This window comes from Oncorhynchus gorbuscha, unplaced genomic scaffold (genome assembly GCF_021184085.1).
Source record: "Oncorhynchus gorbuscha isolate QuinsamMale2020 ecotype Even-year unplaced genomic scaffold, OgorEven_v1.0 Un_scaffold_1255, whole genome shotgun sequence".
Classification (NCBI taxonomy): domain Eukaryota; kingdom Metazoa; phylum Chordata; class Actinopteri; order Salmoniformes; family Salmonidae; genus Oncorhynchus; species Oncorhynchus gorbuscha.
In genome coordinates this window covers 155,001-173,031 of record NW_025746087.1, presented here as the reverse complement: position 1 = coordinate 173,031, position 18,031 = coordinate 155,001, and the positions used below count along the sequence as shown (strand labels likewise).

Below are 18,031 nucleotides of genomic sequence, written 5' to 3'. Positions count from 1 at the left end.
CCTCCAGTACCCCCAACCCTGGTCCTCCAGTACCACCAACCCTGGTCCTCCAGTACCCCCAACCCTGGTCCTCCAGTACCACCAACCCCGGTCCTCCAGTACCCCAACAGCCCAACCCTGGTCCTACAGTACCACCAACCCTGGTCCTCCAGTACCCCCAACTCTGGTCCTCCAGTACCACCAACCCTGGTCCTCCAGTACCCCCAACCCTGGTCCTCCAGTACCCCCAACCCTGGTCCTCCAGTACCCCCAACCCTGGTCCTCCAGTATCCCCAACAGCCCAGCCCTGGTCCTCCAGTACCACCAACCCTGGTCCTACAGTACCACCAACCCTGGTCCTACAGTACCACCAACCCTGGTCCTCAAGTCCCCCAACCCTGGTCCTCCAGTACCCCATCAGAACACATTGTTATTGTAACCCTGGTCCTCCAGTACCCCATCAGAACACATTGTTATTGTAACCCTGGTCCTCCAGTACCCCATCAGAACACATTGTTATTGTAACCCTGGTCCTCCAGTACCCCATCAGAACACATTGTTATTGTAACCCTGGTCCTCCAGTACCCCATCAGAACACATTGTTATTGTAACCCTGGACAAGCACACCTGATTCAACTGGTCAACTAATCATCAAGCCTCAATGAGTTGAATGAGGTGTGTTTGTTTGGACCAAGTCTGGGAAACACTGTACAGAGCCAGACAGTTTCCTAACCATGACACAGTGGTGGCAGAGCACAGAACTACAGAGCACAGAACTACAGAGCACAGAACTACAGAGCACAGAACTACAGAGCCAGACAGTTTCCTAACCATGACACAGTGGTGGCAGAGCACAGAGCACAGAACTACAGAGCCAGACAGTTTCCTAACCATGACACAGTGGTGGCAGAGCACAGAGCACAGAGCACAGAACTACAGAGCACAGAACTACAGAGCACAGAACTACAGAGCCAGACAGTTTCCTAACCATGACACAGTGGTGGCAGAGCACAGAGCACAGAACTACAGAGCACAGAACTACAGAGCACAGAGAGCACAGAGCACAGAACTACAGAGCCAGACAGTTTCCTAACCATGACACAGTGGTGGCAGAGCACAGAACTACAGAGCCAGACAGTTTCCTAACCATGACACAGTGGTGGCAGAGCACAGAACTACAGAGCACAGAACTACAGAGCCAGACAGTTTCCTAACCATGACACAGTGGTGGCAGAGCACAGAACTACAGAGCCAGACAGTTTCCTAACCATGACACAGTGGTGGCAGAGCACAGAACTACAGAGCACAGAACTACAGAGCCAGACAGTTTCCTAACCATGACACAGTGGTGGCAGAGCACAGAACTACAGAGCCAGACAGTTTCCTAACCATGACACAGTGGTGGCAGAGCACAGAACTACAGAGCACAGAACTACAGAGCCAGACAGTTTCCTAACCATGACACAGTGGTGGCAGAGCACAGAGCACAGAACTACAGAGCACAGAACTACAGAGCACAGAACTACAGAGCACAGAACTACAGAGCACAGAACTACAGAGCCAGACAGTTTCCTAACCATGACACAGTGGTGGCAGAGCACAGAGCACAGAACTACAGAGCACAGAACTACAGAGCACAGAACTACAGAGCACAGAACTACAGAGCCAGACAGTTTCCTAACCATGACACAGTGGTGGCAGAGCACAGAGCACAGAACTACAGAGCACAGAACTACAGAGCACAGAGCACAGAACTACAGAGCCAGACAGTTTCCTAACCATGACACAGTGGTGGCAGAGCACAGAACTACAGAGCCAGACAGTTTCTAACCATGACACAGTGGTGGCAGAGCACAGAACTACAGAGCACAGAACTACAGAGCACACAGCCCCAGAACCACAGCACACAGACACGGCAGGCCCAGGACCACACAGCACACAGCCACGGCAGGCCCAGGACCACACAGCACACAGACACGGCAGGCCCAGGACCACACAGCCCCAGAACCCACAGCACACAGACACGGCAGGCCCAGGACCACACAGCACACAGACACGGCAGGCCCAGAATCACACAGCCACGGCAGGCCCAGAATCACACAGCCACGGCAGGCCCAGAACCACAGAGAACACAGCCATGGCAATTGAACGAGCCAATTGTAAGCTGGGGATGATTAGGTGGCCGTGATGGTACGAGGACCAGATCGGGAATTTAACCAGGACACTGGGGTTAACACCCCTTACTCTTACAATACATGCCCTGGGATCTTTAGTGACCACAGAGAGTCAGGACACCGGTTTAACGTCCCATCTGAAAGACAGCACCTTACACAGGACAATGTCCCTAATCACTGCCCTGGGGGATTGAGATATTTTTGGGGGAACCAGAGGAAAGAGTGCCTCCTATTGGCCCTCCAACACCACTTCCAGCAGCATCTGGTCTCCCATCCAGGACCAACCCTGCTTAGCTTCAGGGCAAGCCAGCAGTGGGATGTAGGGTGGTACGCTGCTGGGAAAGTACATGTGCAGCAACTAAAATCCCTTTTCAACTGTCAACATTCCCCCAGAATGGGAGGCTTAGCTACTGTTAGTGGTGTCCTTGTGAAATACTGTGAAACAACAGGGTACATGATGTTAAATGTAGTGACTCCTAAGAGGCTGTTGAACAAATCCTAGTCATCAAACAGTCAAATATACAGCAGCTCGTTTCCTCAGCTAATGAATCATCCCCAGTCTAAGCACCTTAAAAATAACCCCAACACAATGTCTGCCTCGTTTTAAAGACCTACAGTACACGATGTGAGAGGAGCTCAGATGAGCGTTCTCTCTTACAGTAAAACTGTGTGTGTGTGTGTGTGTGCATGTAACTCTTGGTTGGTGGTATGACAGTCATAGAGATGTTCTCTTGTATGGAAACAGCCCACCCTCTCCTCATCCCAATCCTGTCTCTGTCCTGCTGGTCTCTTAATCTTGTGTGTCATGTATATTTTCCAAAGCCATGTAATGGGATGTAGAAGGATCAGAGGCTCTCTGCTCTGACATAGATTTTTCAGTTGTTTTCCTGAATGTTCTGATTCTAGAAGGTTCCATAGCACCAAAACATTCAGATTCTAGAAGGTTCCATAGAACCTGGGTGTTCTGATTCTAGAAGGTTCCATAGAACCTAAATGTTCTGATTCTAGAAGGTTCCATAGAACCTAAACATTCTGATTCTAGAAGGTTCCATAGAACCTGGATGCTGTGATTCTAGAAGGTTCCATAGCACCTAAACATTCAGATTCTTGAAGGTTCCATAGAACCTAAACGTTCTGATTCTACAAGGTTCCATAGAACCTGGGTGTTCTGATTCTAGAAGATTTCTAGAAGATCATAGAACCTAAACATTCTGATGCTAGAAGGTTCCATAGAGCCTAGACATTGGGATGCTAGAAGGTTCTATATTCCATTAGACCGCTCCCCTCCTGCCTCCTGGGGTGTCCCTGACGGTTAATGACAGTGGAGAGAGAATTCTCATATTACTGCTGATGTGATGTGTTGGCCGTTCTAGCTGTTGGAAAGGCTGCCCTCTGCTCACATTGTGCCAACATGCAGCATCATGTAGAACAGGACACCTGCATCGTCTGCTCTGCTCTGACCTGTCTGTCTGCTCTGGTCTGGTCTGGCCTGTCTGTCTGCTCTGACCTGTCTGTCTGCTCTGTCTGTTTGCTCTGGTCTGGTCTGGCCTGTCTGTCTGCTCTGTCTGTCTGCTCTGGTCTGGTCTGGCCTGTCTGTCTGCTCTGTCTGTCTGCTCTGGTCTGGTCTGGCCTGTCTGTCTGCTCTGACCTGTCTGTCTGCTCTGTCTGTCTGCTCTGGTCTGGCCTGTCTGTCTGTTCTGTCTGTCTGCTCTGACCTGTCTGTCTGCTCTGACCTGTCTGTCTACTCTGTCTGTCTGTCTGCTCTGGTCTGGTCTGGCCTGTGTGTCTGCTCTGTCTGTCTGCTCTGGCCTGTATGTCTACTGATGGACTGTCTGTTACACACTGTAGTCTACTGATGGACTGTCTGTTACACACTGTAGTCTACTGATGGACTGTCTGTTACACACTGTAGTCTACTGATGGACTGTCTGTTACACACTGTAGTCTACTGATGGACTGTCTGTTACACACTGTAGTCTACTGATGGACTGTCTGTTACACACTGTAGTCTACTGATGGACTGTCTGTTACACACTGTAGTCTCTGATGGACTGTCTGACTGGTCTACTGATGGACTGTCTGTTACACACTGCAGTCTACTGATGGACTGTCTGTTCACACTGTAGTCTACTGATGGACTGTCTGTTACACACTGTAGTCTACTGATGGACTGTCTGTTACACACTGTAGTCTACTGGTGGACTGTCTGTTACACACTGTAGTCTACTGATGGACTGTCTGTTACACACTGTAGTCTACTGATGGACTGTCTGTTACACACTGTAGTCTACTGATGGACTGTCTGTTACACACTGTAGTCTACTGATGGACTGTCTGTTACACACTGTAGTCTACTGATGGACTGTCTGTTACACACTGTAGTCTACTGATGGACTGTCTGTTACACACTGTAGTCTACTGATGGACTGTCTGTTACACACTGTAGTCTACTGATGGACTGTCTGTTACACACTGTAGTCTACTGGATGGACTGTCTGTTACACACTGTAGTCTACTGATGGACTGTCTGTTACACACTGTAGTCTACTGATGGACTGTCTGTTACACACTGTAGTCTACTGATGGACTGTCTGTTACACACTGTAGTCTACTGATGGACTGTCTGTTACACACTGTAGTCTACTGATGGACTGTCTGTTACACACTGTAGTCTACTGATGGACTGTCTGTTACACACTGTAGTCTACTGATGGACTGTCTGTTACACACTGTAGTCTACTGATGGACTGTCTGTTACACACTGTAGTCTACTGATGGACTGTCTGTTACACACTGTAGTCTACTGATGGACTGTCTGTTACACACTGTAGTCTACTGATGGACTGTCTGTTACACACTGTAGTCTACTGATGGACTGTCTGTTACACACGTTAAGCACCACTTGTGTATAGTTTTGTTGAATTATTTAAAGGAGGAGTTTCTCCTGATCAGGTTTAATTTGTAAGTCGCTCTGGATAAGAGTCTCTGCTAAATGACTTAAATGTAAAATGTAAATGTTAAATGTCTGTTTTTATGTGTGTGAAGTCAAAAACAAATGTCCACATTGCATGTAGAATGACGTTTCTCTAATTCTTATTTTCTGCTGTCTCCCATTTGCAGGATGGGCGCCTGAGGCCAGGGGATCAGCTCATTGCCATCAACAAGGAGTCCTTGATAGGTGTGACCCACGAGGAAGCTAAGAGCATGGTCAACAAGGTCAAATTCAGGTGAGATACCAGACGGTGTGGGGGTTGGGGTTGAATTGTGTGGGGGTAGAAGTGTTTGTGTGTGAGATTAAATCAAAAGTAATAATGTGAGATATAATATACTTTATATAGTTCTATATAGTTCTATACTTCTAAAGTTGTAAAGTTATACTTTATAGTTATATACTTCTAAAGTTATACTATATAGTTCTATACTTCTAAAGTTGTAAAGTTATACTTTATAGTTATATACTTCTAAAGTTATACTATATAGTTCTATACTTCTAAAGTTGTAAAGTTATACTTTATAGTTCTATACTTCTAAAGTTATACTATATAGTTCTATACTTCTAAAGTTGTAAAGTTATACTTTATAGTTCTATACTTCTAAAGTTATACTTTATAGTTCTATACTTCTAAAGTTGTAAAGTTATACTTTATAGTTCTATACTTCTAAAGTTATACTATATAGTTCTATACTTCTAAAGTTGTATAAGTTTATACTTTATAGTTCTATACTTCTAAAGTTATAGTTCTATATAAAGTTCTATACTTCTAAAGTTGTAAAGTTATACTTTATAGTTCTATACTTCTAAAGTTATACTTATAGTTCTTACTAAAGTTATACTTTATAGTTCTATACTTCTAAAGTTATGTATAAGTTATACTTTATAGTTCTATATTTCTAAAGTTATACAATATAGTTCTATACTTCTAAAGTTGTAAAGTTGTACTTTATAGTTCTATACTTCTAAAGTTATACTATATAGTTCTATACTTCTAAAGTTGTAGAGTTATACTTTATAATTCTATACTTCTGAAGTTGTAAAGTTATACTTTATAGTTCTATACTTACAAAGTTGTAAATTTATAGTTCTATAGTTCCAAAGTTGTAAAGTTATAGTTCTATACTTCTAAAGTTATACTTTATAGTTCTATACTTACAACGTTGTAAAGTTATAGTTCCAAGTTATACTTTTGTAAAGTTATACTTTATAGTTCTATACTTCTAAAGTTGTAAAGTTATACTTTATAGTTCTATACTTCTAAAGTTCTATAAGTTATACTTTATAGTTCTATACTTCTAAAGTTGTAAAGTTATACTTTATAGTTCTATACTTCAAAGTTGTAAAGTTATACTTTATAGTTCTATATTTCTAAAGTTAGTTCTATACTTCTAAAGTTATACTTTATAGTTCTATACTTCTAAAGTTGTAGTTATAGTTTATAGTTCTATAGTTCTTCTAAAGTTATACTTTATAGTTCTATATTTCTAAAGTTGTAAAGTTATAGTTCTATACTTCTAAAGTTATACTTTATAGTTCTATACTTCTAAAGTTTAAAGTTACTTTATAGTTCTATACTTCTAAAGTTGTAAAGTTATACTTTATAGTTCTATACTTCTAAAGTTATAATTTATAGTTCTATACTTCTAAAGTTATACTTTATAGTTCTATACTTCTAAAGTTATACTTTATAGTTCTATATTTCTAAAGTTATACTTTATAGTTCTATATTTCTAAAGTTGTAAAGTTATAGTTCTATACTTCTAAAGTTATACTTTATAGTTCTATATTTCTAAAGTTGTAAAGTTATAGTTCTATACTTCTAAAGTTATACTTTATAGTTCTATACTTCTACAGTTGTAAAGTTTAGTTCTATACTTCTAAAGTTATACTTTATAGTTCTATACTTCTAAAGTTATACTTTATAGTTCTATACTTCTAAAGTTATACTTTATAGTTCTATATTTCTAAAGTTGTAAAGTTATAGTTCTATACTTCTAAAGTTATACTTTATAGTTCTATATTTCTAAAGTTGTAAAGTTATAGTTCTATACTTCTAAAGTTATACTTTATAGTTCTATATTTCTAAAGTTGTAAAGTTATAGTTCTATACTTCTAAAGTTATACTTTATAGTTCTATATTTCTAAAGTTGTAAAGTTATAGTTCTATACTTCTAAAGTTATACTTTATAGTTCTATACTTCTAAAGTTGTAAAGTTATAGTTCTATACTTCTAAAGTTATACTTTATAGTTCTAAAGTTGTAAAGTTATACTTCTAAAGTTGTAAAGTTATAATTTATAGTTCTATACTTCTAAAGTTATAATTTATAGTACTGTATTTCTAAAGTTGTAAAGTTCTACTGCTAAGTTCAATGTTCTTCTATCTATCCTGTAAAGTTCTACTGCTAAGTTCTATGTTCTTCTATCTATCCTGTAAAGTTCTACTGCTAAGTTCTATGTTCTTCTATATATCCTGTAAAGTTCCACTGCTAAGTTCTATGTTCTTCTATCTATCCTGTAAAGTTCTACTGCTAAGTTCTATGTTCTTCTATCTATCCTGTAAAGTTCTACTGCTAAGTTCTATGTTCTTCTATCTATCCCTCCAGTCAAGAGGCGGTGGTGGAGGTTGCTTTCATCCCTGGTAAAGGTCCGTTCCCCAACAGCACGTCTTTACACAACGGTGTCCAGCGCGGCGTTGGCAACGGGTACAGCTCCGGACGCTTAAAAGTCCACGTCAGATCACCAGAGGTCAGTCTTCCCCTCTCCTCCTCCTCCTCCTCCTCCTCAGTAGTATCCATCACCGGAGGTCAGTCTTCTCCTCTCCTCCTCCTCAGTAGTATCCATCACCAGAGGTCAGTCTTCCCCTCTCCTCCTCCTCCTCCTCAGTAGTATCCATCACCCGAGGTCAGTCTTCTCCTCTCCTCCTCCTCAGTAGTATCCATCACCAGAGGTCAGTCTTCCTCCTCCTCCTCCTCCTCAGTAGTATCCATCACCAGAGGTCAGTCTTCCCCTCTCCTCCTCCTCCTCCTCCTCAGTAGTATCCATCACCAGAGGTCAGTCTTCTCCTCTCCTCCTCCTCCTCCTCCTCAGTAGTATCCATCACCAGAGGTCAGTCTTCCCCTCTCCTCCTCCTCCTCCTCCTCAGTAGTATCCATCACCAGAGGTCAGTCTTCCCCCTCCTCCTCCTCCTCCTCCTCAGTAGTATCCATCACCAGAGGTCAGTCTTCTCCTCCTCCTCCTCCTCCTCCTCCTCCTCCTCAGTAGTATCCATCACCAGAGGTCAGTCTTCCCCTCTCCTCCTCCTCCTCCTCAGTAGTATCCATCACCAGAGGTCAGTCTCTCCTCCTCCTCCTCCTCAGTAGTATCCATCACCCTCCTCCTCCTCCTCCTCCTCAGTAGTATCCATCACCCGAGGTCAGTCTTCTCCTCCTCCTCCTCCTCCTCCTCAGTAGTATCCATCACCAGAGATCAGTCTTCTCTCCTCCTCCTCCTCCTCAGTAGTATCCATCACCCGAGGTCAGTCTTCCCCCTCCTCCTCCTCCTCCTCCTCAGTAGTATCCATCACCAGAGATCAGTCTTCTCCTCTCCTCCTCCTCCTCCTCAGTAGTATCCATCACCCGAGGTCAGTCTTCTCCTCCTCCTCCTCCTCCTCAGTAGTATCCATCACCCGAGGTCAGTCTTCTCCTCTCCTCCTCCTCCTCCTCAGTAGTATCCATCACCCGAGGTCAGTCTTCTCCCTCCTCCTCCTCAGTAGTATCCATCACCTGAGGTCAGTCTTCTCCTCTCCTCCTCCTCTTCCTCAGTAGTATCCATCACCCGAGTTCAGTCTTCTCCTCTCCTCCTCCTCCTCCTCAGTAGTATCCATCACCCGAGGTCAGTCTTCTCCTCTCCTCCTCAGTAGTATCCATCACCCGATGTCAGTCTTCTCCTCTCCTCCTCCTCCTCCTCCTCCTCCTCAGTAGTATCCATCACCCGAGGTCAGTCTTCTCCTCTCCTCCTCCTCCTCCTCAGTAGTATCCATCACCCGAGGTCAGTCTTCTCCTCTCCTCCTCCTCCTCCTCAGTAGTATCCATCACCCGAGGTCAGTCTTCTCCTCTCCTCCTCCTCCTCCTCCTCCTCAGTAGTATCCATCACCCGAGGTCAGTCTTCTCCTCTCCTCCTCCTCCTCCTCAGTAGTATCCATCACCCGAGGTCAGTCTTCTCCTCCTCCTCCTCCTCCTCCTCCTCAGTAGTATCCATCACCTGAGGTCAGTCTTCTCCCCTCCTCCTCCTCAGTAGTATCCATCACCCGAGATCAGTCTTCTCTCCTCTCCTCCTCCTCAGTAGTATCCATCACCTGAGGTCAGTCTTCTCTTCTCCTCCTCCTCAGTAGTATCCATCACCCGAGTTCAGTCTTCTCCTCTCCTCCTCCTCCTCCTCAGTAGTATCCATTACCCGAGGTCAGTCTTCTCCTCTCCTCCTCCTCAGTAGTATCCATCACCCGAGGTCAGTCTTGTCCTCTCCTCCTCCTCCTCCTCCTCCTCAGTAGTATCCATCACCCGAGGTCAGTCTTCTCCTCTCCTCCTCCTCCTCCTCCTAGTCTCCTCCATCACCTCCTCCTCCTCTCCTCCTCCTCCTCCTCCTCCTCCTCCTCCTCCTCCTCCTCAGTAGTATCCATCACCCGAGGTCAGTCTTCTCCTCTCCTCCTCCTCCTCAGTAGTATCCATCACCCGAGGTCAGTCTTCTTCTCTCTCCTCCTCCTCCTCCTCCTCAGTAGTATCCATCACCCGAGGTCAGCATTCCTCCTCTTCACATCTTAAATGTAGTTAAATCATATACCTGTTGAATAAAGTAACATTTGATCAAATATTTAATAACGTCCTCCGATTGTCCGCTGGTTCAGGGCAGGAATGATAGATTTCAGATCTGTAGGTCTCTGCTCTATTCTGATGTAATGTTGATGCAGGTTTCTGCTCTAGTCTGATGTAATGTCGATACAGGTCTGTAGGTTTCTGCTCTAGTCTGATGTAGTGTCGATACAGGTCTGTAGGTTTCTGCTCTAGTCTGATGTAATGTTGATACAGGTCTGTAGGTTTCTGCTCTAGTCTGATGTAATGTCGATACAGGTCTGTAGGTCTCTGCTCTAGTCTGATGTAATGTTGATACAGGTTATGTAGGTTTCTGCTCTAGTCTGATGGAATGTTGATACAGGTTATGTAGGTTTCTGCTCTAGTCTGATGTAATGTTGATGCAGGTTTCTGCTCTAGTCTGATGTAATGTCGATACAGGTTTCTGCTCTAGTCTGATGTAATGTCGATACAGGTCTGTAGGTTTCTGCTCTAGTCTGATGGAATGTTGATACAGGTTATGTAGGTTTCTGCTCTAGTCTGATGTAATGTTGATACAGGTTTCTGCTCTAGTCTGATGTAATGTCGATACAGGTTTCTGCTCTAGTCTGATGTAATGTCGATACAGGTCTCTGCTCTAGTCTGATGTAATGTCGATACATTACATCAGACTAGAGCCGTGCTTTTACACCTGCATTGTTTGCTGTTTGGGGTTTTAGGCTGGGTTTCTGTACAGCACTTTGAGATATCAGCTGATGTACGAAGGGCTATATAAATACATTTGATTTGATTTGATTTACAGGTCTGTAGGTTTCTGCTCTAGTCTGATGTAATGTCGATACAGGTTTCTGCTCTAGTCTGATGTAATGTCGATACAGGTCTGTAGGTTTCTGCTCTAGTCTGATGTAATGTGGATACAGGTTTCTGCTCTAGTCTGATGTAATGTTGATACAGGTTTCTGCTCTAGTCTGATGTCATGTTGATACAGGTCTGTAGGTCTCTGCTCTAGTCTGATGTAATGTCGATACAGGTTTCTGCTCTAGTCTGATGTAATGTCGATACAGGTCTGTAGGTTTCTGTTCTAGTCTGATGTAATGTCGATACAGGTCTGTAGGTTTCTGCTCTAGTCTAATGTAATGTCGATACAGGTTTCTGCTCTAGTCTGATGTAATGTTGATACAGGTCTGTAGGTTTCTGCTCTAGTCTGATGTACTGTCGATACAGGTCTGTAGGTCTCTGCTCTAGTCTGATGTAATGTTGATACAGGTTATGTAGATTTCTGCTCTAGTCTGATGTAATGTTGATACAGGTTATGTAGGTTTCTGCTCTAGTCTGATGTAATGTTGATACAGGTTATGTAGGTTTCTGCTCTAGTCTGATGTAATGTCGATACAGGTTTCTGCTCTAGTCTGATGTAATGTCGATACAGGTTTCTGCTCTAGTCTGATGATGTAATAGTCTGATGTAATGTCGATACAGGTCTGTTTCTGCTCTAGTCTGATGTAATGTCGAGGTCTACAGGTCTGTAGGTCTGGTTTCTGCTCTAGTCTGATGTAATGTCTGATGTAATGTTGATACAGGTTTCTGGTCTGTCTAGGTCTCTGCTCTAGTCTGATGTAATGTTGATACAGGTTTCTGCTCTAGTCTGATGTAATGTTGATACAGGTCTGTAGGTTTCTGCTCTAGTCTGATGTAATGTTGATACAGGTCTGTAGGTTTCTGCTCTAGTCTGATGTAATGTTGATACAGGTCTGTAGGTTTCTGCTCTAGTCTGATGTAATGTTGATACAGGTCTGTAGGTTTCTGCTCTAGTCTGATGTAATGTTGATACAGGTGGTTTCTGCTCTAGTCTGATGTAATGTTGATACAGGTCTGTAGGTTCTTCTCTAGTCTGATGTAATGTTATGTCGATACAGGTTTCTGCTCTAGTCTGATGTAGTGTCGATACAGGTTCTGTAGGTTTCTGCTCTAGTCTGATGTAATGTCGATACAGGTTTCTGCTCTAGTCTGATGTAATGTTGATGCAGGTTTCTGCTCTAGTCTGATGGGTACAGGTCTGTAGGTTTCTGCTCTAGTCTGATGTAATGTCGATACAGGTCAGGTTTCTGCTCTAGTCTGATGTAATGTTGATACAGGTTTCTGCTCTAGGTCAGGTTTCTGCTCTAGTCTGATGTAATGTTGATACAGGTTTCTGCTCTAGTCTGATGTAATGTCGACGGGTTCTGTAGGTTTCTGCTCTAGTCTGATGTAATGTGATAGGTCTGTAGGTTTCTGCTTTCTGATGTAATGCTCTAGTCTGATGTAATGTTGATACAGGTTTCTGCTCTAGTCTGATGTAATGTCGATACAGGTTTCTGCTCTAGTCTGATGTAATGTTGATGAAGGCTGATGTTTAGCACTTGGGCTCTTGTAGCTCAGTAAGTTAATATATGTTGTACAATTCCAACAGCCTCCTCTCCTCTTCTCTGTGTAGATCCGTACGGGGGAACCTGCCCCACTGCCTTCACCCTCCCCTGACATCTGCCCTCCAGATATACACATTTCAGGTACTATTACATATCAATTATAATAACATGTTTTTTCTTCCCTCCCCTTACTCCTCTCTCTTCTTCCCTTCCCCTACTCCTCTCTCTCTCACCCTCTCTCTCTCTCTCTCTCTCTCCCTCTCTCTCTCCCTCTCCCTATCCATCTCCCTCTCCCTCTCCCCCTCTCACCCCTCTCTCTCTCTCTCCCTCTCTCTCTCCCTCTCCCATCCTCTCTCTCTCTCTCTCTCTCTCTCTCCTCTCTCTCTCCCTCTCTCCTATCTCTCTCTCTCTCTCTCTCTCTCTCTCTCTCTCTCTCTCTCTCTCTCTCTCTCTCTCTCTCTCCATCTCTCTCTCCATCTCTCTCTCTCTCTCTCCTCTCTCTCATCTCCCTCTCTCTCTCTCTCTCTCTCCCTCTCTCTCTCTCTCCCTCTCCCTATCCATCTCCCTCTCCCTCTCCATCTCCCTCTCTCTCACCCCTCTCTCTCTCTCTCTCTCTCTCTCTCTCTCTCTCTCTCTCTCTCTCTCTCTCTCTCTCTCTCTCTCTCTCTCTCTCTCTCTCTCTCTCTCTCTCTCTCTCTCTCTCTCTCTCTCTCTCTCTCTCTCTCTCTCTTCCCCTCTCTCCCTCTCTCTCCCTTCCTCCTCTCTTTTTACCCCCCACCTCTGTATGACCTAGTAATACAAAATCCTGTCAGAGAACCTTGGATGTCCTCTAGAAAAGCGGTCCTTCTCCCCATGTCTCACCTGGCACCACGTACGCAAACACACTGGGTGTATTTAACACTCACTAAATGAAGGTGGTGAAAAGCAGGGATTGGGGATTAAAAAGGAGTTGGGATTTAATCAGAGTGTGGCTGGCAACGCAGTGGTGTGTGTGTGTGTGTGTGTGTGTGTGTGTGTGTGTGTGTGTGTGTGTGTGTGTGTGTGTGTGTGTGTGTGTGTGTGTGTGTGTGTGTGTGTGTGTGTGTGTGTGTGTCTGTGTCTGTGTGTGTGTGTGTGTGTGTGTGTGTCAGGATTTTTAGCGGGGTGTCCTAGAGGGTAGGAGAGGTGTTAACACGTCACAGCAGGTCAACAGATTCACAATATAAATGAAGACCAACACGCTTTCATGTTCCTCTAGATTGTGTGTGTGTGTGTGTGTGTGTGTGTGTGTGTGTGTGTGTGTGTGTGTGTGTGTGTGTGTGTGTGTGTGTGTGTGTGTCTGTGTGTGTGTGTGTGTGTGTCTGTGTGTGTGTGTGTGTGTCTGTGTCTGTGTCTGTGTCTGTGTGTGTGTGTGTGTGTCTGTGTGTCTGTGTGTCTGTGTGTGTGTCTGTGTAAACAGCTCTGTGGGTCAAGCATTGCGAAGAGCTGCTGGAAAACGCAGTGCTGTTTGAATGAATGCTTACGAGCCTGCTGCTGCCTACCACCACTCAGTCAATCAGACTGCTGCTGCCTACCACCACTCACTCAGTCAGACTGCTGCTGCCTACCACCACTCAGTCAGACTGCTGCTGCCTACCACCACTCAGTCAGACTGCTGCTGCCTACCACCACTCAGTCAGACTGCTGCTGCCTACCACCTCTCAGTCAGACTGCTGCTGCCTACCACCACTCAGTCAGACTGCTGCTGCCTACCACCACTCAGTCAGACTGCTCTATCAAATCATAGACTTAATTATAAAATAATAAACACAGAAATACGAGCCGTAGGTCATTAATATGGTCAAATCTAGAAACGATCATTTCGAAAACAAAACGTTTATTCTTTCAGTGAAAGATTTTATCTAACGGGTTGCATCCCTAAGTCTATATTGCTGTTACATTGCACAACTACCGACGTTATGTCATAATTATGTACAATGCTGGCAAATTAGTTCACAGTTCGCAAGGAGCCAGGCAGCCCAAACTGTTGCATAAACCCTGGACTGAACGCAAGAGAAGTGACACAATTTATCTAGTTAATATTGCCTGCTAACATTAATGTATTTTTACTAAATATGCAGGTTTAAAACAATATACTTCTGTGTATTGATTTTAAGAAAGGCACGTATGCAAAGATCAGAAAACAATGAGTCCTGACCTCTAGTATGAACCCTTCTACAGGAGGAGGCTATTCCCTACATAGTGCACTACACTCTCAGAAAACAATGAGTTCTGACCTCTAGTATGAACCCTTCTACAGGAGGAGGCTATTCCCTACATAGTGCACTACACTCTCAGAAAACAATGAGTTCTGACCTCTAGTATGAACCCTTCTACAGGAGGAGGCTATTCCCTACATAGTGCACTACACTCTCAGAAAACAATGAGTCCTGACCTCTAGTGAATGAACCCTTCTACAGGAGGAGGCTATTCCCTACATAGTGCACTACACTCTCAGAAAACAACGACCTCTAGTTGCCATCTAGAACTTCAGAAAAAAAGTTCTGGTTCTTTCGGCTGTCCCCATAGTAGAACCCTTTGAAGAAAACAATGAAGATGAGTCCTGACCTCTAGTATGAACCCTTTACATTGGTTCCAGGTCAGAAAACCCTTTCCACAGAGTGTTCTACATGGAACCCAAAAGTGTTCTTCCTGGAACCAAAAAGAGGTTCTACCTGGAACCCAAAAGTGTTCTTCCTGGAACCAAAAAGGGGTTCTATCTGGAACCAAAAAGGGGTTCTACCTGGAACCAAAAAGGTTGGGGACAGCCGAAGAGTGTATGTTTTATCTGATTCCTATGGGCCTTGGTCAAAAGTTGTGCCATTGGGGACTCAACCTAGTCATCCACTGTTCCCTTCACCAGGCAGCCCACACAATGCAAGGGGTCAGGACAACCAGTGACCATTTCTCTAATCCTATTTTCTCGTAATCATGACCACTCACCAGCCCAGCGATGCGATTGGCTAAGCTGGAGATGACTGCTGTTGTCAGCGGTGAACGATGTCAATGATGACAGGTGTCTCAGAGTAGACAATGGAACTAAGTACACATCAATTCATTTCAAACTAATCAATCTATAGCAGTCGACATACTGCCCAGACAGACACAAAGCTAAAGCACTAACTGATCCAACATCACAGATCCAACATCACTGATCCAACATCACTGATCCAACATCACTGATCCAACATCACTGATCCAACATCACTGATCCAACATCACCGATCCAACATCACTGATCCAACATCACTGATCCAACATCATCAGATTTTTTGTGTGTCTGTGTGTCTGTGTGTGTGTGTGTGTGTGTGTGTGTGTGTGTGTGTGTGTGTGTGTGTGTGTGTGTGTGTGTGTGTGTGTGTGTGTGTGTGTGTGTGTGTGTGTGTGTGTGTGTGTGTGTGTGTGTGTGTGTGTGTGTAGTGTGTGCAGTAATACTCCTGGTTTGATACAGCTAACACCTGCTGTTTCAAGTCAAAGTGAAACGCTCCTGTTGTGATGAGATGAAACGTGTTTCAATAAAAGGACAGAAGAAGAGGAGAGAAGGATGAGAGAGAGAAGGATGAGAGAGAGAAGGATGAGGGAGAGAAGGATGAGGGAGAGAAGGATGAGAGAGAGAAGGGTGAGGGAGAGAAGGATGAGGGAGAGAAGGATGAGGGAGAGAAGGATGAGGGAGAGAAGGATGAGGGAGAGAAGGATGAGGGAGAGAAGGATGAGAGAGAGAAGGATGAGGGAGAGAAAGATGAGAGAGAGAAGGATGAGGGAGAGAAGGATGAGAGAGAGAAGGATGAGGGAGAGAAAGATGAGAGAGAGAAGGATGAGGGAGAGAAGGATGAGAGAGAGAAGGATGAGGGAGAGAAGGATGAGGGAGAGAAGGATGAGGGAGAGAAGGATGAGAGAGAGAAGGATGAGGGAGAGAAAGATGAGGGAGAGAAAGATGAGGGAGAGAGAGAGAGAGAGAGAGAGAGAAGGATGAGGGAGAGAAAGATGAGGGAGAGAAGGATGAGGGAGAGAAGGATGAGAGAGAGAAGGATGAGGGAGAGAAAGATGAGAGAGAGAAGGATGAGGGAGAGAAAGATGAGGGAGAGAAGGATGAGAGAGAGAAGGATGAGGGAGAGAAAGATGAGAGAGAGAAGGATGAGGGAGAGAAAGATGAGGGAGAGAAAGATGAGAGAGAGAAGGATGAGGGAGAGAAAGATGAGAGAGAGAAGGATGAGGGAGAGAAAGATGAGGGAGAGAAGGATGAGAGAGAGAGGGATGAGGGAGAGAAGGATGAGGGAGAGAAGGATGAGGGAGAGAAATAAATAAACAATGAGAAAAAGGGAAGGAAAGGAGATGGACACAGGAGAGGGAAAGGAGATGGACACAGGAGAGGGAAAGGAGATGGACACAGGAGAGGGACAGAGGAGAGGGAAAGGAGAGGGAAAGGAGATGGACACAGGAGATGGACACAGGAGAGGAAAAGGAGATGGACACAGGAGAGGGAAAGGAGGTGGACACAGGAGAGGGAAAGGAGGTGGACACAGGAGAGGAAAAGGAGGTGGACACAGGAGAGGGAAAGGAGATGGACACAGGAGAGGGAAAGGAGATGGACACAGGAGAGGGAAAGGAGGTGGACACAGGAGAGGGAAAGGAGGTGGACACAGGAGAGGGAAAGGAGGTGGACACAGGAGAGGGAAAGGAGATGGACACAGGAGATGGAAAGGAGGTGGACACAGGAGAGGGAAAGGAGGTGGACACAGGAGAGGGAAAGGAGATGGACACAGGAGAGGGAAAGGAGATGGACAGGAGGAGAAAGGAAACAGAGTAGGCTCGTCATTATTTAGATGAGATTTACTAGGAACCTAATAGCCGATGCCAGTGGCAACAGCTAGTCTGGGGTCAGGGGTCAGACACATGACCAAAAATACATTACAGACAAATGACTTTACAATGTACATCCATTTAAAAACATTCACATGTAGTGTGTGTTCATCTAGAAGTTACACGTGTCAGTACATACACACAACCAGTAGATCACATGCCAGTACATACACACAACCAGTAGGTCACATGCCAGTACATACACACAACCAGTAGGTCACATGTCAGTACATACACACAACCAGTAGGTCACATGCCAGTACATACACACAACCAGTAGGTCACATGCCAGTACATACACACAACCAGTAGGTCACATGTCAGTACATACACACAACTAATAGGTCACATGGGGGAGAGGCGTTGTGCTGTGAGGTGTTGCTTTATTTGTGTTTGAAACCAGGTCTGCTGTTCACTACCACCCCCCCCCCCACCCTGTTGTCATGGAAACCCACCTGTCACTCAGGAGGTTGTGAAATACCCTCATTGGATAGGGGAGGGAGGAAGGGATAAATGGAGGGAGAAGGGAGGGAAGAGCGGGGGAGAGAGAACGAGTGAGGGATGAGGGACGGAGGGATGATGTAGGGATAGAGCGAGAGAGCGACTAGGGAGGTAGGGATGAGGGAGAGAGGGAGGGAGGGATGAGGGAGGGAGGGATGAGGGAGGGATAGAGCGAGAGAGCGATGAGGGAGGGAGGGATGAGGGAGAGAGGGAGGGAGGGATGAGGGAGGGAGGGATGAGGCAGGCAGGCAGGCAAAGCAATCAGAAAATATCAG

The 18,031-nt window shown here is 44.9% G+C and overlaps 1 protein-coding gene across 1 annotated transcript in view; it reads left to right on the top strand.

The window, feature by feature from the left end:
- The first annotated feature begins 1,811 nt into the window (after window positions 1-1,811).
- LOC124022008 (syntaxin-binding protein 4-like) overlaps window positions 1,812-18,031 on the top strand; it is a 48,735-nt gene continuing 32,515 nt past the window's right edge. The window contains exons 1-4 of the mRNA XM_046337063.1: window positions 1,812-2,138; window positions 5,274-5,380; window positions 7,753-7,894; window positions 12,446-12,518. Coding sequence (XP_046193019.1) covers window positions 1,812-2,138; window positions 5,274-5,380; window positions 7,753-7,894; window positions 12,446-12,518 — 649 coding nt within the window. The remainder of the gene's footprint in view (window positions 2,139-5,273; window positions 5,381-7,752; window positions 7,895-12,445; window positions 12,519-18,031) is intronic.